The sequence below is a fragment of the Schistocerca nitens genome, chromosome 1 (genome assembly GCF_023898315.1).
Source record: "Schistocerca nitens isolate TAMUIC-IGC-003100 chromosome 1, iqSchNite1.1, whole genome shotgun sequence".
Classification (NCBI taxonomy): domain Eukaryota; kingdom Metazoa; phylum Arthropoda; class Insecta; order Orthoptera; family Acrididae; genus Schistocerca; species Schistocerca nitens.
The window spans coordinates 412,691,813-412,715,961 of NC_064614.1; the positions used below are offsets into that span (position 1 = coordinate 412,691,813).

The window sequence follows — 24,149 nt, forward strand, 5'->3', positions numbered from 1 at the left end:
TTTTAGTGTTTTCAAGAAGCAGCTTGAAGGAAATAATTATATTTAAGACTCCTGCTAAAATGATGTTACCATTTACGTTGGTTTATCTTTTCTGCTGAGTCTATGACTTTGGAATTGAGATAGATCATGCCTTTTATGTTGGTGAGCTATTTCTTACTTACTAAATGTCACACAAGACATTACTACATTTATTTAGTGTCAAGCCTGAAGAATGTAGTGTGGATAAGCTGTGTTTCCCCAAGGAAATAAATGGAGGAAGGAAGGAATGGTACAGATATTGTCACATACAGGATACTATCTCATACTGAAGAAAGAGGCATATAGTGTACTATATCTTCTGGCTGTGAACTATTGTCTTGCACAACTGCTCTATTATGTTGAAATAATCTTTATGAAGGATCTAAAATTTGCCGGGTAAATGAATGGATACAGGAGCAATAAATTTCTCATCAGTCTTATATTTTTATATTATACATATATATATAATTATCAAATATTTAAAACACTAATAACAAACATTTAATACACTGTATTAAAATACTTTTAACTTCACAACAAGAGCAACTGCGTAGGATGACCATATGTTTTATGCAGTACAACTGTAATAACAGTTACTTATTCATCAAGGAAATTTTCTACCAGCTTGTTGAAATCTTCTGCATATCGCAAGTGTACATTATGTTTCCCATCCTTGAAAACATATTTCCTGAAACAATTACTTTAAATTATTGGTGATCCTACATTATAGGTACAAATTAAAGCAAACAAGAACCAAAGCAACTTTCAATACTAAAAGCATAATCTACTTGCCAAAGATGCCAAACCACACTAAACAAGCAAATATTTTCATGCACATTTACATATTTAGGTCTCCCTCTAAACACACTGAAACACAATGCAAAATGCCTATCATGTGAATACTGTTGGGGTGTGGCAATAAGCTAGTTGCAGATTCCAAGAAATAAATCTTGCTCTCCCACTCCTTGTTTGCATATACAGTACATGTTGCAAGCCACTGTGCAATCCACAGCAGTGGGTACTTTGTGATAATACTAGTCATGGTACCTTTACTTCACATATGGAGAATGAGGAAAAATGAATATGTATATTCACTGGTATGGTACATGCCATAATCTCATCTTATTCTCATGGCCCCTGCCCAAAGACAGCTGGGGCAAGTGGCCTGCCACCCAAGCAGCAAACAGAAAGGCTCCACTCTACATGCCATCAGGCAATAGTCTGGCCAAGGGCTTACACCACAGACTTTACCTTTTACTTTACAATGCAGATACTAACACCTGATGCATCTGTTAACTAACTGCCTGCTGTTCAAGAGCTGGTGTAGTATGCAGTAAAGCATATATACACCAAAACTAAAATCTCTGCCTGTGTCCAGCCATTATTGTATTCTCAAAAATCACCACTTGGGACCAAACACAAAATTTATTTTATTTTTTTATCAGGATTTGCACTAGCAGGGAAAAAAGGAAGTATTTGGTAGATGCTCATCCTAGATGAACAACCCCGAGAACTTCCAGTAGAGTATCATAAAAATACTTTGAAAGTACAAACAGGAAGAAAAGGAGCAGGCTGCTGCTCTATACACTCCATCATCATCATCATCAGCAGCAGCAGCAGCAGCAGCATGAGTTGTCACTGTAGAGAATTTGGCCATCAGCAGGCCAAGTATGAGCTCAACACAAGCTAACACACATCACTGACAATGAGAACTTTAGTAACCCTTGACACACATGGCTGAAGTTATGAAGCCAATTCCTTTCACATTAGACAAAACTGACAAGTTTGTGCATCATTATGACCCAGCTATAACAAGGACAATTGAGCCAGGAATAAACTAGGGACTCACAAGATGCCAATTAATAAAAGACGTCACCGAACTTCTTATGGAAAAAGGGGCAATCTGAGACCTATAAACAGCTAAATTAAACTATTTAATGCTCAGGGCAACAGAGCACTAAGGAACTCCCTCAGTGTACAGTCAGTGTACTGCAATGGCAGTTCCAACAAGCCATGGACAGAATCATGGCTGCAGATGAATTTAACTGAAGTTCAGCACTTGTTCAGAAACTCAGCTCTGTTGCTTTCACACAAAACCTATCTTACAATGATAAAAACAATGGTTGGGTACTGGGATGAATATACTTCATACATGAAACTGAGTCAGATGAAAGCAATATTTCAGCAAAGGAAAACTAAGAATAGAACCACAGTGCAGTGAAATACTAGATATGAATCTTACATTACACGAAGGCCCCGTATAAGAAATTCACTGTGGGAAGCAGAGACGGTGATGCAAATACCCAAGGGTTTATATTGGAAATTGAAAATCCAGCAGATAAATCGAAGCCCGAAACGATATTTTCGGGAAATTTCAAGAAAACAGATAGACTAAGAATAGCCATATGTGGATGTTGTAGCATTTCAAGACAACAAGGAACTTCATGTGAATGTAGGAACTATAACTTGCCAAATACGTAACAAAAAGGGGCTATATGGCTCATAAATATACAGGGAAGTGCATGGATACCATGTAGACAAACATTGAGGAACACTAAATCTCAAAGATAGAGAAACTGAAAACTACAATGAGCATTATGTTCCTCCATTCCCAGGCCATCTTGACACTAGAACACACAGGAAAAGCATTATTATGTGGAAATGCAGTCTATATAGTAGGGCAGCAATACTAAAATTAATTATTATTAGACAGCAGATTACAAATCAGTTTAACAAAATTTGCCCATTTCACAGTTCTCATATGCACAAATAAAACTGATTGCAGGAGCAGTAAGAGAATAATGGAAGATGCCTCAAGCATGGCAAAACAATAAATACCAAAGAGAGCAGGTCAAACCTTGCTCATAGCCCACACCTTCCATGTAATCAGATATGAGATGATTTTAGCATCTGATGGGATAATGGGATGGAACTTCTTTATACAGTGTACAGGTGTTACAACTTGTTGATCAACAAACAGAACATTTTAGCAGAGACAGTAGTAGAATGCAGCTCACATGGGACCCAAGAAAAGGGCAAAAAAGAACATCACCAGAATAAGATAAGATGGATACCAAGTCAGATAACAGAACACCTGGAAGTCTTGCTCAAAATTGGAATTCCACCATAGAGCAAAATTCTGTAAACAAAAATGGTACTGATCTGTTAGAGGAGGGATTTGGGGGTGGGGGTAGGAAGAGGGAGAGGGGGGGGAAGGGAGGGATGGGCGAGAGAGAGAGAGAGAGAGAGAGAGAGAGAGAGAGAGAGAGAGAGAGGGGGGGGGAGGGAGGGGGAGGGGGGAGAGAGGGAGGGAGGGGGAGGGAGGGAGGGGGAGAGAGAGAGAGAGAGAGAGAGAGAGAGAGAGAGAGAGAGGGGGGGGGGTGGGGTGGGGGTGGGGGGTCAGAACAACTACTCAAGATAACATCTACGATTAATACAACAATCTGGGAAACAGTATGTTGAGAGATACTACAATTCAACAGACTCTGAAGGTGGTCTAATTGCCAGATTAGCCCTCCACTTTAGTGCCAGGAAAGAGGAATAATTCTCTGGTCAGGGAGTTGGAGTTGTTCCTTCAGGGGAAGGGAATAGGAACTGCGGGACAGGAGTAAAGGGAAGATGGACAGGATAGAGGGAGGAAGTGGAAGAGGAAGGGGATGCAACTGAAGTAAATGCAGACATTAAAGATGCCGGGTGGAGACAGTTGAATTACTGTCTGGCCTCAAAGTAGAACAGATGGTCGAGAGTTTTGAATTTCTGAATCTTCCTTTCGTTTCTATAGATCAGGCAAACCTGTGAGCAGGGAGAATGTGGGCCAGAACAGTTCACACACTTGGGCAGTGGGGTGCAAGGACTTCACACACGGATAGGGCAGCCGCAGGCACCACAAATAGCATTCACTTCAAATTGCAAAAACTTGTGACCAAAATGGAGACACTGGAAACAGTGCATGGGAGGTGTGATATAGAGCTTCACATCACAATGGTAAATAATGAATTTGACTTTTTCCAGAAGAGTACCCCATCAAAAGCAAGGATGAAAGCACTGGTATCAATACAATTGTCCTTGACACTTCTCTGGACTCAATGGGCAAAATGAACGCCGTGGCACGCCAGATTAATACCGAGTTGCTCATCAGATTGAAGGATGAGATCCCTGTGGAAAATAGTGCCTTGGGTAATATTTAAGGACTGGTGGGGAGTAATGCTCACCCAAATGTCTCCTAAGTGCTTGCAAGCATAAAGGGAAGTCAATTGACTGGTAGAATAGGTTTTAATCTGTAGAGAACCTGACCGCATCTTCCTAAGTGATGCAACTTCACCAAACTTATGTTCGATATGTTCTACAAAAAAGAACTATTTGGTAGTGGCAAGTCTCTCCCCTGACTGTCCTGGAACAAAACTAACAACAGGAAAGGGCTTCACTCCAAGCTGGTGGGTCTGGCCCTCCTCCCAGGGAGTGGTAGTGGGGGGAAGGCTGAGGAAGCAAAAGTAAGAGCAGAGAGAGAACCATACCTGTCTGAAGACATAGCCATGCAAGAGCAGCCAGAAATATGGAGATTAGCACGCTTCATGCACAGAGCGTCTGCCCTGGTATCACCCAATTTGGTCAGGGGCTGTCCCTGTGGGTATCACACAGCCATGACAAGGGCTGCCTGGCACGGCGGTTGTTGCTGGGAGTTCTGATGCCCCAAAAAGATGAGCAACCACTCCTAGGCATACATGAGGTGGTGACAGCTCAGGTACCAGAAATATCATCCATGTCTTGTAAGGGGTTTCAGTCAGGTGGGTACACAACAGCCCCAACACAAGGGCTGGCTACATGTGCTGGTGACCTAGCAGTGAAGGAAGGGGAGGAAGGAGGTAGGGGGAGGGAGAGGAACCCAGACCGGAGATGCTAGGGAGGAAGTTCTTCCCCAGATAGTTCACACTCAGAAAAAGAATTTAGAAAGAGAGGTGAAATCCCAAGGGGGACAAAACGAAAAACAAGAAGAAGAAGACAAAGAAGAAGAAGAAGAATGGAAACTCAAGATAAGACAGAAAAGGAATAGCTGGGTCATTCAAGGAAAACACCTACCAGGAAAAGGGGGAGCGGCAAGAAGAGGAGGAGCTAGGATGGGAAAGAGTGGATACAAGGAAAGGGAATGAAGCCCGGGAGAGAACAGAAGCTGACTTTGACTCGGGGCCCTGTGTGTGCCACACACATACCCACAAAAGTGCTGTGGGCCCCTCTGGCGCATTACTGTGAGCAGCTCAATAGTATAACTCAAAAGCTAGATGATTTTTGGAAAGTTTTGTTGACCAAATTATAGAGTTAAATATTAACACTTATGAACTGACAGATTACGCCAATGCCAACAAAGTCTTTCTTTAACAGGAAGAGCAGAATGCGCTAGACGCATTCTCGCCAGGTTTGCCAAATGAAATTTCCTGTAAAGTGCAAGCAGACTTTCCAGGATCTCTAAACAATGTTGTGGTAACTGTGACTGACAGCTTTAGCAAAAAAATAGTTGGTGTCCAGAACTAGGGAAAAGAAGGTAGTTCTCAAAGCAGAGACTGTGCACAATCAATGTGGTCAGCCTGGTTACATTAAGCAAAATTGTTTGTGGGAGATGTAAGCAAATTAAGGCTACTCAGAATGGGAACATCAGCACAGGTTTCCATAGGCAAAGGGAAGGTGCTGGCAGTAAGAGCTTGCAACCTCAATGTTAACCAACATAGGGAACATATGAGGCCCCTGCACTGCATTCCCAGTAAATGTGAGTGGATGATACCAGTGTGCAGATCAGTGGCAGATTATTGTTTGATGAGCTATGTGGTAGGAAAGGCGTATAAACCTCTACTGGATACATGATCACAGGTATATGTAGCAAGTTATAACGTACCTTTGTACAGAGTTTGAACTAGCATCATAGTAGACTATGTAGCACAGGAGGGTGTAGTACTCATTCGCTCAGTTCGGCGTTTATGAACTCCTGAATGGGTGGGGGATGGGGGGAAGACTTTTGGACTTGCAAAGCATGGAAGTATTTCCTCGAGTTGGCTACAATTATAATTTCATACTCAGATTGGATTTTCTGAGCAAACAGCATGCCAAAGTCAATTTGGAAAGGTGCATGGTAGAGCTGGGCTGGACATCACTGTTGGGTTTTACTGTCAGAAGAACAAAATGCTGCAAGGTATGTCCCAGATGTTGGGGGAGCCACCTACACTACTCGCACAGGCCCTTAGAAATTATTTGCAGGATAAAATATCAAAAAGTAAAGAGAAGCCAGACTGGGTAGATGTAGGAGCAGATTAGCCTCTTAATACTTTCAGCACAGGAATACAGTAGAAGAAGAATGGTTAGCTTTGAGAAATGAAACAGTGAATGCAGTAGAGGACCCAGTAAGTAAAATGACGAGGGCTAATAGAAATCCTTTGGGGAGATACTGAATTTAATTAATGAAAGGAGAAAATATAAATATGCTATAAATGAAGGAGGTGAAAGAGAATACAAAGTCTAAAGAATGAGATTGATAGGAAGTCCAAAATGGGTAAGCAGGAATGGCGAGAGGACAAATGTAAGGATGTAGAAACATATGTCAATAGGGCTAATATAGCTGCTGCCAACAGAAAAATTAAATAGACCTTAGGAGGAAAGAGAACCATCTGTATGAATATCAAGAGCTCAGATGGAAAACCAGTCCTAAGCGAAGAAGGGAAAGAAGAAATGTGGTAGGAGTACACAGAGGGTCTATATAAGGGAGATATACTTCAGGGCACTATTATGGAAATGGAAGAGGACGTAGGTGAAGATGAGAAGGGAGATATAATACTGCGTGAAGAATATGACAATGCACTGAAAGACGTAAGTCAAAACAAGTTCCCCGGGAGTAGACAACATTCCGTTAGACCTACTGATAGCCTTGGGAGAGCCAGCCGTGACAAAACTCTTCCATATGGTGAGCAAGATATATGCAACAGACAAAATACCCTTAGACTTCAAGAAGAATATAATAATCCCAATTCAAAAGAAAGCAGCTGCTGACAGGTGTGCAAATTATCGAACTATAAGTTTAATAAGTCACAGTTGCAAAATACTAACATAAACCCATTACAGAAGAATTGAAAAACTGGTAATACCGACCCAATGACTTCTCATAGAAGATAGGTTACGGAAAGGCAAACCTACATTTATAGCATTTGTAGACTTATTTATTTATTCAACCTGATCAGATTAGGGCCATCAGGCCCTCTCTTACATTGGACCAGTGTTCCACACATGCAGCATTTCACAGATCAGAGTTACATCATGACAATAGTTTAAATAAGAAAATTAGATTACTCTAATGACAATATGAATAAAGAGTAATGACTAAGACCTAATAAAGTAAATGCTGGCAGTATTTTTACAACAGGTGCTATACATACAAATTATGATAAAAGCAATAATAAAAACATAAAAAAATCAAATAATAATGATAAACATGAGAAAAATTGGCAATAGCAATGAAGATTTGTGCAGACGTGCATTAATATCTTGGTGTGTAAAGTAGATGTTTACTAGTATAGTGAGTTTTGGGAAAGGGAGATTTAAGGAGGGGGAAAGAGGGAAGTAATGAGGTGACGTGCATTCATGTACAGAGGAAGGCATTACTGTTGCTTAAGTAGATATGTCATTAACTGTTTTTTGAAGCCGGACATGTTTTTAAGTTTTTTAACAAAATGAGGGAGGTTATTCCAGAGTCGGATCCCCACTACTGTAACGGACTTGGAGAAGGCGACTGAGCGATGCATGCACTGGAACAGAGAGGATTTTATTATGATGGGAACGTGAGTTTCTGTCATGTTGTTCCGACATAAGCATTAAGGACAAGGAGAGATATGAGGGACAGTGTACATTTATAAGGCAGTGGATGAGACAGAGTGTATGGAAATCTCTGCGTTTGTCTGCACGCAGCCAGGACAATTTTGCATATGCTGGTGAAATGTGATCAAAAAGTCGAACGTCACAGATATATCGGATGCAGGCATTCATGACCAGTTCCAGACGTCGCGAATTTTCCTGAGACAGGCCTTGTGGGATAATATCGCTGTAATCAATGATTGGGAGTATAAGGGTTTGTACTAAAGCTTTTGACGATGTTGATTGGAAAACACTCTTTCAAAACTCTGAAGGTGGCAGGGGTAAAATATAGGGAGTGAAAGGCTATTTACAGTTTGTACAGAAACCAGATGGCAGTTATAAGAGTCGGGGCGCATGAAAGGGAAACAGTGATTGAGAAGTGAGTGATACAGGGTTGTGACCTGTCCCTGATGTTATATGTTATTCAGTCTGTACACTGAGAAAGCAGCAAAGGAAACAAAAGAAAAATTTGGAGTAGGAATTCACATCCAGGGTGAAGATATAAAAACTTTGAGGTTTGCCGATGACTGTTCTAAATTATGTTCTATACAGTTGCAGGTGATGAACTACGAAACAAAAGAACTCCATTAAATTATATAGAATCCAAGAAATCCACAGAATGTGGTTAACAGGTTTATACAAAATTTTGTTTTTCTTTCGGTTATGTAAATACTGTCTTGAAAAACTCAAATTCAATAAAAAGAATTTTTTCTGCTTTGTAGAAGATAACAAAAAACCCACCGATGTGCTTTGCTCAAGGCAGACCCTCTCCGAAAACAAATCTATTTATAAGCAAACATGGGCAGAAGAGCTTCACCCTCAAGATGAATTTATCAAATTTGCTTTGTGATACGGGTGCCTACTCATTGTGTTTTGATTTCATTTTGTTTAGGAACAAAAATGCCCAGAAAATGTTACACAACAGCAGCTACAGCACTGAGGACTATGCAGTCTCAAGAATCCAATGAAAGTTGTAAGGTGAGACTGTAAGTAGGCTGTTTAGGTTTTTATGTTGGTAACGCCACGTAGCGCTCTGTATGAAAATCACTGGCTGTGCTGTGTGCAGTCTGTGTCTGGTTTGCATTGTTGAAAAATTCTCTATTTTAGTGTAGATGTGAACAGCGTGTAGCGTTGTGCAGTTGGAGGTGAGCCGCCAGCAGTGGTGGATGTGGGGAGTGAGGTGGCGGAGTTTTGAGAGCGCATGATCTGGACAGAGACAGTAAATTTGTAAGACTGGATGTCATGAACATATATATATATATTATGACTTTTGAACACTATTAAGGTAAATACATTGTTTTTTCTCTATCAAAATCTTTCATTTGCTAACTATGCCTATCAGTAGTTAGTGCCTTCAGTAGTTTGAATCTTTTATTTAGCTGGCAGTAGTGGCGCTTGCTGTATTGCAGTAGTTCGAGTAACGAAGATTTTTGTGAGGTAAGTGATTTGTGAAAAGTATAGGTTAATGTTAGTCAGGGCCATTCTTTTGTAGGGATTTTTCAAAGTCTGATTGCGTTGTGCTAAAAAAATATTGTGTGTCAGTTTAGTGTTGATCAGAATAGGTAAAGAGCGAAATGTCTGAGTACGTTCAGTTTTGCTCAGCTGTTTGAAAATCAAATAATGTAAGAGGTTTACCAGCACAGTAATTCACTAATTTTTCTAAGGGGACGTTTCATATGGCGACCCTGCCAGAATACCTCACGGGAATCTTCTGATTTTTTCTTGTAGTTTCTGTAATTAGTGTAGCTATTGTTTATTGCTAGCGTGTAATTATAGAGAGAATTTCCTTTCTAGTTGTAGTTTTTCATTGTTGTACAGTAAAACAGTTATGGTATGCATGTAGATTTGCACCAAGTATTTCGCAGCTGCGCTTGCAATTAATGAGATATTATTTTCAATGCTATGTTAATGTGTTTTCTTATTTTGCTCTTCAAATTGTGCTTTTCTGTGTTGTCGTGTGAAATATTGTGACAATAATGGCGTGTGAAAAACGTAATACTAGGCTCCAAACTAAACTGAGAAATGACAGTGAAGACGAAAGCAGTGTGTTAGCGCCACCGAGTAATGAAATGTTCAAAGTAGTTCAAATGGCTCTGAGCACTATGGGACTCAACTGCTGAGGTCATTAGTCCCCTAGAACTTAGAACTAGTTAAACCTAACTAACCTAAGGACATCACAAACATCCATGCCCGAGGCAGGATTCGAACCTGCGACCGTAGCGGTCTTGCGGTTCCAGACTGCAGCGCCTTTAACCGCACGGCCACTTCGGCCGGCTTCAAAGTAGTAATTTGGTAATTGTGCATAGGGAAATGGAGTGGGCTGCAAATAATGGTGTAGGCAGTGAAACAATTAGTGAACAGGGGAGCGTTATCGATCGATCGGTCGGCAACATCTTGCCTCAGGAATCCGAAATGACAGGACACAATCTCGCAAATACTGTAGATTCAGGTTTTGCGTCCTCACCGTTTTCTCAAATAAGTCAAGACAAATTTTCTGCTTTTCAAAATGCGAATATTTCCGGTTCAAATGCACTGCCGAATAGCACTGAGGAACATGTTTCAGACATCAGTGCATTGTTATTACAGTTAATGCAACAAATGGGACAAAGGCTACAAAAGTTAGACACAATGCTTGAACAAAATCAGAAACAAGTGGGACAAAATCTTCAAAAGTTAGACACAATGGAACAAAATCTTATCGAATCGAAATGTCAAAAAGTCTGTAATGACGTAAAAACACAAATTTGTGAGCATTTCCAACCAATTTTTTCGCGTCATGAAAATGCATTACAGAATCACGAAGCAGCCATAAAAGAACTGCGAACTATAGTTCATGAAAATCACGACACCTTGCAAGCTAAAATTGACTCAGTTGCATCTACCAATTCGGTTACACAACTTGCAAAAACTCAGGAAAACTTAAAGGACACAGTAGATATGATTTCAATACAAATGGACACTCAAACTTGGTTCAGAAAAACACACAGAGGAAATAATTTCACTGTCGGATAAAGTAGCCGAACTTTCAGATCAGTTCACTAACTTATCTACAAAGGTAGATGATGATCTGAATGACACAAGACCTGTAGCATTCACTGACACTGAAGAGTATGAACAAATTAGAAAATTCAAACAAAATCAAAATCAAATCAATACACAGTACAAAAGAGAAATCCGGGAAGTACAAGATCAGTTGGCACAAGTAATACAAGAATTACATATTTGACACTCGCGCTCCAGTACGGAAAGAGGGACATAGAAATACAGAACAAACACAAAATAACAACACAGGACACTTCGGAAATTATGAAAGAAATTGGCAAGGCGCATTGAATTTTGAGATGGAACTGCCGAAACGAAGTAACAATGAGCAATGTGCGACTCGCAGACACGATGATTTTGACTATAAGCTGTTCATTACTACACGTAAATTCAAAACATTTAAGAATTCTGGCAACGACATTCATCCACAAGCATGGCTTCATCAATTCTCTCATTGTTTTCCTCCCAACTGGTCATTGGAGCACAGATTAGAATTTATGTGTGGCTATTTAGAGAATGAACCAGCTGTAAGAATGCAATCAGTCATTCACGATTGTCACAGTGAAGGAGAATTTTATCATGCCTTCCTCTCAGTGTATTGGTCTCAAGCTACACAAGACCGAGTAAAACATAGCATCATAATGATGAAACATTTCGAACAATCTGAATTTTCCAGTCTTGTGAAATATTTTGAAGACATGTTCCATAAGAATCAGTATCTTTCAAACCCATACAGCCCCTCTCAGAACTCATCCGCATTTGCTTAATCACATTGCCTGAACATTTACGACATATTATTTTAGCAGGACATTGCAAAGACTACATTGAAGCTTTTCAGGGACTGTTACAAGAACTGGAAATTGACACTGATAATCGCGGAACGCGAAAACAGGAGCACAACAATTACAGGTCACATCTGTCACAATTCCGTGATGACAGAAATAATACACGACAAGGCTATTCTTACAACGTAAATCGTGACCAAAACAGACACCACCCCTATGACAACCGTTGGCAGTGTAGTAATAATTACAGAGAAAGATCGCATTTCCATAGTAACGAATGTGACAGAGACAACCATAGAAACAGACAATATGGCAACCAGAACTATTATTATCACGGGAGACAGAATAACTTCAGGCGCAACGGTCCACCGTGCAGTGATAATTCAGGGAGAAAGTCTCCACCACTTAACCGACAAGAAAGAAACTACAGGAACTACCGACATGACGACAGACGATATGATCGTAACGACAGACCTGAATTGCATCAGAACTGGCGGGATTCAAACAGGGCAGGGCCCTCTCGACAAGGTGAATTTATAGAAATTAGGTCTCCTAATCCCAATAAAGACGTGCGCCAACAAAGAGACAGACAATGACTCGCACCGCAGGCAGCCACGTGAGCCGGCTGGGCTTCAGAAAAATAACACAGACGCTAACCTTGAGAAAAATTTTAGCATTCTTTACCGACATATACAACGTGATAATTACTTTGAAGTTGAAACTCTGCGTACTAAGAAGAGTAAAGGTTTACACAACATTTTACATGTAAAACCGTTTATTGAAGGATAAACTGCTTTTTAACTTTGTCTTTACCATAAAACTTTTCACTTCACGTTACTAGTACTCTTTGTCACACTGAGAAACTGTTAACATGTAACAATGTTTTGAAGTTAACTATCCAGTTTAGAACCTAGGGAACATATTTAGACAGTATTTACGAGTGCATTGTTATAATGAACAGACGATACAGTGTTATTGTGTGTGTACATTCTTGCTTGTTAGTTGCACGATTACATAACGACTATAAGGCTTACATACTTAGAACATATACAGGTACTGCTAATGAGATTTTAATGCAACATTTTGGTTTACTTGAAAATACATTCTTTATTTGAAGTACTTTCTGTGGGATTAAAGATGGCTTAGCATTTGGTTTCTTTGACAGCTACACGATCATATCACGAAACTACTAATGTGTGACACAATTTACATTGTTGCTTTTGTGCTTTTATCTGCTTTATATCTGCACAGTTTTTCTGAATTCTTCTGGAAAGTAAAACATGTTTTAGTAGTAACTTTTGTGGTATAGCTACAATGAGACAGCCTTTTCCGTAGCACAACAATATGTTACAGTATAGTACTTTCTTCATCACGGCAATAAGCATAATAACTACGAAATCTATACGCAAAGCATTTCACTTTTGTTTACGATGAGGTGAGTACATTGACTTCAGCAGGACTTTGCTTACAGAGGATGATAACTACGACACTTCCACAGAATTATCTTACAACAAGACGCACAGTTTAGCGCTACAGTACACGTATTTGAGTGATTAATTTTGTACTTAAAACATTTATTTTTAAATATTTTTGAATTACAATGATACAAATGTTTTCTGTGATACATTTCATTCCATTACTGTAATCTGTAACACCTGAGGGTATAATTACATAAATCCTCAGGGGGGTACACACTTACTTTGTGTACCATGTGTTTGGCAAGCACAAGGAGCCCTAGCTAATATGGTATTTGCTTATACAACTTTACACATCGGTACCATATTTCTCTAACACAGAATTAGACAGCTATCTGATTATTTAACAGAGAAACAAACATTTTTTTTTACTACGTCAGTGACACGTTTACGCAATTACACAGTTGGATAATTTCACACTTATGAAATTGTATTTTGTCTGTACTTTGTGAACTGTTCATATTTTTTCGGAACCATTGTGATACTATGAGAGCTTTGAATGACATATTTGGTATGGGATCATGATTTTTAAAGTACGTTTAAGGTAGATGACACTATTGAAATGAGCAGAGAATTTTTTTTAGGTTTTGACATTATTGCAGAAAGCTACGACATTTTTGAGATTTGACTGAGGTATCATGATGTTATTTTTACGACGACGATGTGTATTATGCTGTTGAGGTATGTTTATGATCAATAAGGTGGTGATATATGAGGAATTTGATTATGCTACGTCTTTATTATGAAGAAATATTGAAGTGTCGACGAATATGTATATGTATAATAAGGTAAGGGATATTGATTAGTGGCTAGGGTCTCTGATATGTGGAAAAGGATGCTGGAAATCAAGAATCGTACTTTAAGAGTCATGAAGTGGGTGTACGATTGTGAATGTATCACAATACCGGCGAAAATTTTTTGGACACTGTTGTATTTATAGGATTTTGTTTCTACACACTTGTAACGCAAATTCTCGACCTGTGAAATTTTTTATATGAGACTGTCACTGTAGTGCAAACTGCTATCGTAAATATTTCGGTAAGAAAGCCAGGTCACCTTGACGTAATGCACTATAAGCACCCAGCTGCGCAACAGTCGCCTGGAAAAATGCCATTAGTGTGTGCCTTTCAGAGGCACAGGTGGAGAAAAAAGGAGACCATTAACCTCGCTACTCGCATTCCTTTGTAGAAAGCATCGCAAATACAACACGCTCATTACTTGGAAATATATCATACTTTCTGATATTTACTGAAATGCCTAATGAAATGACGAGAAATAGTTTATGTCTACACACCTGATTATGACTACTGTCTTTCTAGATGAGAGATTTTTTTACTACTTATGAAATGCCACATGACCATTGAATGATATTGTTATGCTTTGATTTACATAGTTGGTTATGTCATTTGATATCTGTTTTCCAGCTGTGTTGCAGCATTGGTTTTATAAAATAAAATTAAATGCATTTGCTAATGTGAACACTTTCTGTGAACACTTTCTGTCAACAGATCTATTAAATAATAATTTTATGATCCACATTCTTCGAAAAAGGAGCACTTGGAATGGAAAGAACAATAAGAAGGGATTAATAACAGTAACTGCATACATAATTTTCTTTTCAACTACTTGGTAATTTTTTTGGTAGAGTAAGTTATCGTGAGGCATCACTCTAGTGTTAAGATGTGACATAGGTATTAAAAATGGCCATTTTTACCATAATATTTTTTCTGCTTGAGCTTTGTCATGTTTAGATATAGGTCATAGCATTTGCTGCTGCTGTTTGCCAGGTATAGTTCTACTGAATATTACATTGTTTTAAGCTAGTTTTACTACTGATTTATTTTTCTTGTTGCTGCTCATTGCCTCATATTAGTTGCATTTGCTTTGCTAATTTCTATAGTGCTGCTTGCTTTGCCAATTTGCATTTTTTGGTCATTGCTGTTAGTGTTAATTTATGTGCTGCTGCATTGCCTCGTCCCTTAATATATATATATATATATATATATATATCTGAGCTCAGTAGGTTTAAGTTAGCTTAAGAGGGGGTAGACTATATAAGAGAATGAGTTGCGATGAATTGAAAGAAATGCATTGAGAAGTTTTACAAAAAAGTACAGAAAGCAGGTATAGATAGCAGTTTTTGAAATAATGAACGAAGGGAGAACTCCAAGAAGTAAAGAAAGTTTTGTTTGCAAGATACTGCAGTAAAACAAACCCTGTCATTTCCTTTTCTGTTATTCCGCTATGTGTTTGTGTACTCTTGTATATTTGTGTTTTTCCTGTTTTTATGTGTTTAGCTGATAAGAGTTATGTTGTAGAATTTTTCTAATAATATGTTATTTACTTCGTAAAGATGTTTAGACATTATTTATTCTGTTTTGTTTTAATGCTCATGTGTGAAGTGATGTTTCGAAAGTTATTCTGATCTTTTATGTGCGTACTTATGTCATAATTCCTGTAACACTGATGTATATGTTATTTCGATTCTTTTGTAAAGCCTGTATTACTACAAATGTTATCTGTACTATTATGTTCTTTAATTATGTATTTTGTACCTTTGTAATTGTATTCTTATGTTGTAAATTTATATTTGTATAGACACCAGTTCTTCAAATTAAGTTACATTTCACTGCACACGTTTCTGTTGGTGATACTTTATGCACAATATGTGAGAAGTTGGACTGTTAGTGTCTCCACGTGTGTTAATAATTCAGCAAGGGACTGGTTAAAAGCATTGCTGGTTCTAAGGTCAATTCCAAAAACTTTGTGAGTGCACAAGTGGTGGTTTATGGACTTGCTATATTATGGTGATTGTGCACCTGCACCGTCGCAACAGATGGCTGCTGGCCATCTCTACAAGGACTGCAGTGGGTCTGCACCTTTGATGGCCCACCAATACCATTATCTCTACAAGGACTACAGCGGGTCTGCATCTTTGATGGCCCGCCAATACCATTATTCTACAAGGACTGCAGTGGATCTGCACCTTTGATGGCCCACCAATACCATTATTGCTACAAGGACTGCAGTGGGTCTGCACCTCTGGTGGCCCACCAATACCGTAATCTCTACCAGGACTACAGTGGGTCTGCTCTGTGATGACCTACCTACCAATATTCTTCAAAACTTCGACTGACTCTGCGGTGGGTTTTCTCTGTTGTGGCCCATTACCTGTCTGCATGTCAAGAGTCAGCATTATCTTTCTGTTGGAAGGACAAGACTGCATGGAAATCCACTACTTCCGTGTGCAGTTTCTTTTACTGCTCAGACTTTGTGCATAAAATTGTAATTAATACTGTGATAAATGATCAGGACTGTCTTTATGAGAACAATTTTTGCTTTTGACCAACAGTGTATCAATAAGTGTGTGCATTTGATATCTTTGTTATTGTAATTATGAAAAAATTTATCAAATCATTATTGGCCACTGCCCAAAACAATTTGTAAAATTTTTTGTGGGGAGCATGGGGGCTATGTAAGTAGGCTGTTTAGGTTTTTATGTTGGTAACGCCACGTAGCGCTCTGTATGAAAATCACTGGCTGTGCTGTGTGCAGTCTGTGTCTGGTTTGCATTGTTGAAAACTTCTCTATTTTAGTGGGCAGTTAGATGTGAACAGTGCGTAGTGTTGCGCAGCTGGAGCTGAGCTGCCAGCAGTCGTAGATGTGGGCAGTGAGATGGCGGAGTTTTGAGAGCGCATGATCTGGACAGAGACAGTAAATTTGTAAGACTGGATGTCATGAACTGATATATATATTATGACTTTCGAACACTATTAAGGTAAATACATTGTTTGTTCTCTATCAAAATCTTTCATTTGCTAACTATGCCTATCAGTAGTTAGTGCCTTCAGTAGTTTGAATCTTTTATTTAGCTGGCAGTAGTGGCACTCGCTGTATTGCAGTAGTTCGAGTAACGAAGATTTTTGTGAGGTAAGTGATTTGTGAAAAGTATAGGTTAATGTTAGTCAGGGCCATTCTTTAGTAGGGATTTTTCAAAGTCAGATTGCGTTGCACTAAAAAAATATTGTGTGTCAGTTTAGTGTTGATCAGAATAGGTAAAGAGCGAAATGTCTGAGTACGTTCAGTTTTGCTCAGCTGTTTGAAAATCAAATAATGTAAGAGGTTTACCAGCACAGTATTTCACTAATTTTTCTAAGGGGACGTTTCAAGACTTCCTGCAGCTCGAGAACATCAGGCTTTAATTCGCTCTTTGCAAACTCCTTCCAAAAATGAGGTGTGACATAACTGATTGAGAACATCATGAATTATCTTGATCCTCAGATTCCTTTACTCACATGGGCTTAATGAGTTACTTCTCTGCAGCACAACATCACAGTAGCACAGGTGAGTGAGCTTTTATATTCTGAATCCCACTTATTCCTAACAATTTACTATTTTATTTTATAGAAGAATGGTTCCCAGTGGGATTATGTCATGCCTTAATCCTAAACAAAGCACAGGGCCATACAATATTTTACAGGAATGGAAATTAGTGTCAACTGCTTTTTGCACTGCCAGCTCTCCCGTATTAGTTAAGCAAACCAGCTCTTTGTTCATGTCCCCAAACATACTACTTCAAACATTGTATTTAAAGAAGTTTCATAAGCTAAAAATTCATTCCATGTGTACGAAGACTTGGGCATTACTGCAAATGAAAATCTAAGACCAAAAAAATGATGCACCATGAAGGAATTATCCAAATGGGATAGAAATTAGTAGATGTGTTGTACATGTACAGAGAAACAAACAAAATCTGTCTGGAGATGCCCCAGATAGCAGTAGGATACCAACCTGACTGTCGCCAGCCATACAGCTCAACAACCAAGAGTGATGGATGGGGGTGTCATTTCTTTTCACAGCACAGGACCCCTTTAGCTGTCATCCGCAGCACCCTTACAGCACAGTGGTATGTGGATGGTATTCTACATCCTGTTTTGTTGCCCTGGTATTCTACATCCCACCTTTGTTGCCTTTCATGACAAGCCATCTTGGGCTCATATTTCTGTAAGACAATGCCCTCATGCATATGGCGAGAGTTTCTACTCCTTGTCTTCATGCTTGCCAAACCCTACCCTGGCAAACAATGTCGCCAGGTCTCTCCCCAAATGAGGGAGACCCTCCAACCAACTTGGGATTATGACGTTCTAATGTGCCAACTGGACAGAATTTGGCATGATGAACACGTTATTGACTTCTCAATTTGTGAAGCCTTTTCTCTCGGATAAATCATCCTATTCTTCTGAAATTGCAATTTTTTTTTCCACTACACGTAGATCACATCTACTAATTTTTGTCCCATTCTGATAATTCTACTATGGTGCATGGAGATTTTTTTTGTTCTAGAATGTAAGTACCCAGGGAATGCTGAGTTTGTCAGATAGTATTTAAAAATGACTAACAATCTTCAAAACCTTTGATTCTAACAGGTATGTAAATAAGTATTTTAAGCATTTTCATAAAGTTTCCCCGCTTCAAAACTCAATTTATCATATTGCAAGAACCAAACTATTAAGATTAGGATATGCAAATAATTAATATTTCTGAACTGAAATTTTGATTTAATACTTGTATATATCGCATGTAAGAGCATTAAAATCAGAGTTTAACATTTCATTAGAAAACAAAAGCTTTATATTAATCTTATGAAAGCCACCTTTTCCTCATACTCACTTGGCACCAGGTATATTGGAGACTAGAAGTGCAGGATGAAATTCAGGTACCATTGGATCCTTTGCCCCATGGATCACAAGTGTCGGGCAGCGAATCAGTGGTAACAGCCAACGACAGATGTCCCCATTCACCTGCTCACGTTGCATGCGTACCATTGCATCCACCCATGCAGCCCATAAGTCTGCAAATCCTTTTACCCCATACAGATCTTCCATGGGTTTCCGATAGCGTTCTGACATTGCACTAACATCACGGATACCTACAAAGTATTAGACAAAAATAAACATGTTCTTTGTAGCTATATATGATGATTGACACTGGATATCGTAGAACATAAGTGAAGGAGAATACTGAACAAGAAAAGTAAGTAACAGATGCAGATGGTGGTGGTAGTTGTGGTTTTACTAAAAGAAAATGCATTACCTTTGTAAATTTCAGCATCTTCAGCACTGATGAAAGCATTTGCACCCCAAACAATTAATTTGTTGACATTTTGGGGATATTTGCCAGCCATTATTAGTGCTGTGATACCTCCATCACTCCATCCCAGAAGTGAGTATTTGTTGATATTCAGTACCTTAAAAAACAACAAGAAATTCTGTAATCTTGGTTATCAGTCAAGAATTTGGGTCACATTTTATCTGGCATTCTTTCACATTTTATCAAGTGTTGCTTCGCATGGTATCTCATTACTCATTGTATATAAACCATGAAATGCAGCACTGAGATGCTATGCAATGCTCACAAATGATACTACCAAAAGTATCTCTAACAATTCTGGCAATGAAATTTTTTAAGCTGTTCTAGATTTTTGCAGCTAGCATGCGCACTGAAGTTAACATTTTTTAAATTCTAGAGAGCAAACTTAAAAATCTGTAGAAAATGAAAAAATGTCAAAGTACAGTAAGAACTGAAATAGCCCTTACATTTCACACTCACTGGTAAATTACAACTAATAGCAAGCAAGAAACTAAACTTTTTCATAGCGATAAAACGGAGTGTAGTGGCACAGTGGTTAAGATGCTGGAACCTAGTTTGAGAGGATGTCAGTTCAAATAACCACCTGTCCATCCAGATTTAAGTTTTCTGTAGTTTTCCTACATAGATTAAGGTAAACACTTGATAAGGACATGGTCAATTGCTTTCTCTGTCCTTCCCCAATCTGTCCTTGGGCTCTTGTTTTGAATAGTCTTTTTACCAACAGTTCATTAAACCCTAATCATCTGTCCTCCTTCCTTTATGGTGAAGTCAATATTAAAACATGGAACTGATAATAGAGAAGAGAATTCTTTTAATCCTTAGTGATAGGAAATGGCAATATTAATGCGCATTGCAGCAAAGGGAAGAAACTTGACAGTTAAGGCAGACTACCTTACGCAGAACTGAACAAAATTTATTCGTCATTATTCATTTTCACAAATGAAAGCTGTCATTTGTGAATACAATGAATAAAAGAGCAATTTCAAAGCCAAAACCAGTGCGTTGTCATTTATACCACTAATGTACTTTCTGTTGCATTTAGTTTTCAGATCAATTTTTTTTAATCATCATCTGACAAGGTACATTTGATACTGGAAGATCTGCCATTGTAAAAGAAACATATTCCATAGATGCATAAAAATCTAAGACCTTCAAATCATGACTCGTCACTACTTCTTAAAATCTTTTGGCCACTATCCAGTGTGTTTCATAATTACACCACAAAGAGTTTTGAATCCTTTCAAATATGCCCAGATCACTTCAAAATTCTTGAGAAACACTGACAAGTCTCTGCTCCAATCCTTCAATCATGATAACTGGAGTGGCATACAATATACCTGTAAGGTAGGCCCAGACATGGAAATCAATGAGGTCAGATCAGTTGATCTTAGGAGGCGACGATACAGGTCCTACTCATCAATTGATCTGTGGCCATATCAGTGTGGTAGATATCATCTTACCATAGCAGAAAAATGTGCCAGTGCTCCATCATGCATGCACCACATACTCTGGCATTGTTCCAAGGAACATCCTTGAGCAATCCTGCAAGATGATGCCACAGTAATTGAAAGTCATTATCCATAAAGCTTGTTTGTAACACGTACGGCTCTATAAGATGATCACCTAGTACTCCTAATCACATATTCAATGAGAAACGTTGCTTGTGCACAGCATGTGGATTGGAGTCTAGATGACTCTAATGTGATATTGTGATAACTAAAACACCCCATCAACTGAACCTTGCTTCACCTGTAAATAAAACTTTATCATCAAATGTAGAGTTGACTACAGCTTGTTGTTGCATCCACTGGCAGAACTTTAGTGTAAGACAAAGATCTGCTACACCAAGACACTAAACCCTGGAATGGTATGGGTACATTGCACTGTGATGAATTATTCTTACTAGTGTGGCTCATTCCATGAATTTGTGTGGCAAATTTACTTGTCGAGATTCTTGGGTAGCGTTTGACTGTTTTGAGCACCATATTTTCAAGCAAGGTGTAATTCTTGAAGGCCAACCTGTTCCAGCAGGTGCAAAATTCCCAGTTTTTTGGAGACACTGATGCACCCTTGTAAATATTCAACTCTTGAAGTGCCTTCAGGCAGGGTCCGCATATTCCTTGTTACTGTAACGTTCCACGCTGCCACCAACACTCACAAGGCAACTGACACTCTGCAGACAATTGACATAAGCGGCACTCTGTGTACAGTACCATTGTATCCAATCTGTTTACAAATCCACATTTTGAAAATGTAAACAAAGACCATACTTTGGAACAGCGTGGAGTGTTTACACAGAATCCCATCGGTAACGTCTGCTAACCACAAAGTCACAATTATCTTTTAACTGGTTGAATGGCAGGCCTATGTTTACTGAGCCTTTTTTGCTTCTAGTATCTTGTACTTTCAAATATTTGCATTCACACCATTAATTATGATGTATCCTATATATCATAAATTCATTGTAAACCTCCCTCAATCACACCACAACAATACAGATGAACCATTTATGGCTATACTTCACCTTTGGCATAGAAAGGTGAAAAAATCTTCAAACTGTATCTTGATACTCTGCCAATAAGCTGCCACATTTAAGTGGACTGCCCTCCAGTTTTTACACACTTATTTAGTGCCATCAAGTGCAGTACTAAAAGTCTGTAATGCATATTTATTTCACCTTGCATTTTAACCAGAATGCACACTCAAAGCTCTATGTAATTGAATCTGAGAATGAATAAATTTGTTTCATTGTATGAAACAAACAATTCCATCTTGTAATGGCAGGCGCACATCGAGAGTCTACTGAAGTGGTTTTAAATATTTCAGATGATGCTGTAGATCCAGGAGCATTCAAAACAGCATTACATTATGATATAATTTTGCAATGTACTTCAACTAAAGCTACGTATTCATTTCCATCCAAGTTTTTAAGGACATCATTAATGTCACTTATAGCTCACAAATTTTTTACACATGCAGTGCATTCAAAAGAGTGATTGTAACTGGATATTTTCTTGCATCTATGTTGTAACTGATTGCAAAATTCTCTAACACCTCAACAATTTGTCTCTATATCATTTTCACTAGATACGTCTTCAGCCTCTGACTACAGAAGTTCCAGTAAAGACACAAAATTCTTTAAGCACTTTCACAAAATTGCCGCAATTATCAGTTACAATTGCAGAGACTCTCTTCAGTCCCAACTGAATCCTTTGTGAATTTCATCTAGCTTAGCAGCTACGCAACTGCAGACATGAGTTCCAGAAAATTTCAGATTTGTTAAAATTTTGGATTGTCTATTGAGATAATCCTCAAAATAATGGGACAGTGGAAAAATGTTTTCTGATAAACAGGGCATCCATAGTTAAAGTTCATTTCAAAATGCTGTAGAAAAAGAGCCATTGCTCAGAATGGCATCAAATTTGAACAGCATGCCACTGACATGGGAAGGAATGTCAGGGAATAAAAGGGATTAACAAAAATTTTACCAACAGATGGCAGTGTAAGCATCTTAATGTAAATCGGGTCAGCTACAAGCGACAGATGAATACAATATGATGACTATGGTATGAGTTGCATATTACACCATCTGTACTGTTCAATCTGCACAACTGCACAAGATCAGCAGTTTAACAGTCGTGGCACTATTATGTAAGTCCATCTATGATGGCAAGGTCATACCACACTGGATGGGAAAAATCAGTTTTTAATTGTCCTGAGGCCAAAAACCATCTAAAAAGCACAATGACTTCGGTTTGTAACTGTTGTGAGACTGGCACAAGACAAGTTCAATATGCTGTCCACAGTCTTCTGACAAGTTGAAATCGAGAAATAGCATCTTCTGCAACAGATCGGAGTGTATCAGGATCATGATCAGAATGCATTGCGCAATGCGTGCCATCAATTCAGCTACATTCATAAATGGAGCACAGAAAACATCATTTTTCAGATAACCCCACAGCAAAAAGTCACATGGATTACGATAAGATAATGTGGATGGCAAGGCTATCGAGAAATGATGGCTGATAATTTTAGCACTTCTGAAATGCCTTTGCAGCAGCTGCTTTACTGACTGTGCAATGTGCAGAGAAGCACCATTCTGCATAAAAGTGATCTAACACACACATCCAGGCTGTTGAAGGGTTGGAATGACTGTGTCAAAAGAATCACATAGTGTTTACCAGTAACAGTATAGTAATAGTACCTGGAGGGCTCATCTCTTCGAAAAAATATGGCTCTACAATACCTTCAACCCGCACCACACAGTCACCTTTGCAGAGTGAAGTAGCGCCGGTTGATGTGTGTGCGTATTTTCCATAGACCATATTCTGCAGTTCATGTCCTTTGAGATGGAAATGGCTTCCTCCATCCACAGAACGTTCCATGGCCACACAGTCCATTTCCGTGTGAGCAAGAAAGTCCAGGGCAAATTTCTGTTTTGCTGGCAGGTCAGCAGGAAGAAACATCTAAATATGGATGATTTTGTGTGGATAGCAATGCAGGATGTTTCACAGGGTTTTATACACTGTGCTATCAGGTTGGTTGGTAGGTTTAAAGGCGGGAGAAGGGACCAAACTACGAGGTCATCGGTTCCTTGTTCCTAATAAAACAATGCCACAAGTATGAGAATAGAACGGTCGAAACATATAACACAAAACAGAAAGAAAGGAAAAGCCACAAGAACAAACAGAAGGCAACAAACACTAAAAGCAACAAAAGAGGACAAGAAAACAACAGAGAGACATTAGAAACAGAAGAGAGTAAAACATGAAAGAAGATTACAGTGGCTGGC

At 38.8% G+C, this 24,149-nt stretch overlaps 1 protein-coding gene across 1 annotated transcript in view; it reads right to left on the bottom strand.

Annotated features, from left to right (window-relative positions):
* Positions 1–438: 438 nt before the first annotated feature.
* LOC126249822 (valacyclovir hydrolase) overlaps positions 439–24,149 on the bottom strand; it is a 51,066-nt gene continuing 27,355 nt past the window's right edge. Inside the window, exons 4-6 of the mRNA XM_049951508.1 lie at positions 19,301–19,454; positions 18,878–19,136; positions 439–706 (exon numbers count right to left, since the gene is read on the bottom strand). Coding sequence (XP_049807465.1) covers positions 616–706; positions 18,878–19,136; positions 19,301–19,454 — 504 coding nt within the window. The 3' untranslated portion in view covers positions 439–615. The remainder of the gene's footprint in view (positions 707–18,877; positions 19,137–19,300; positions 19,455–24,149) is intronic.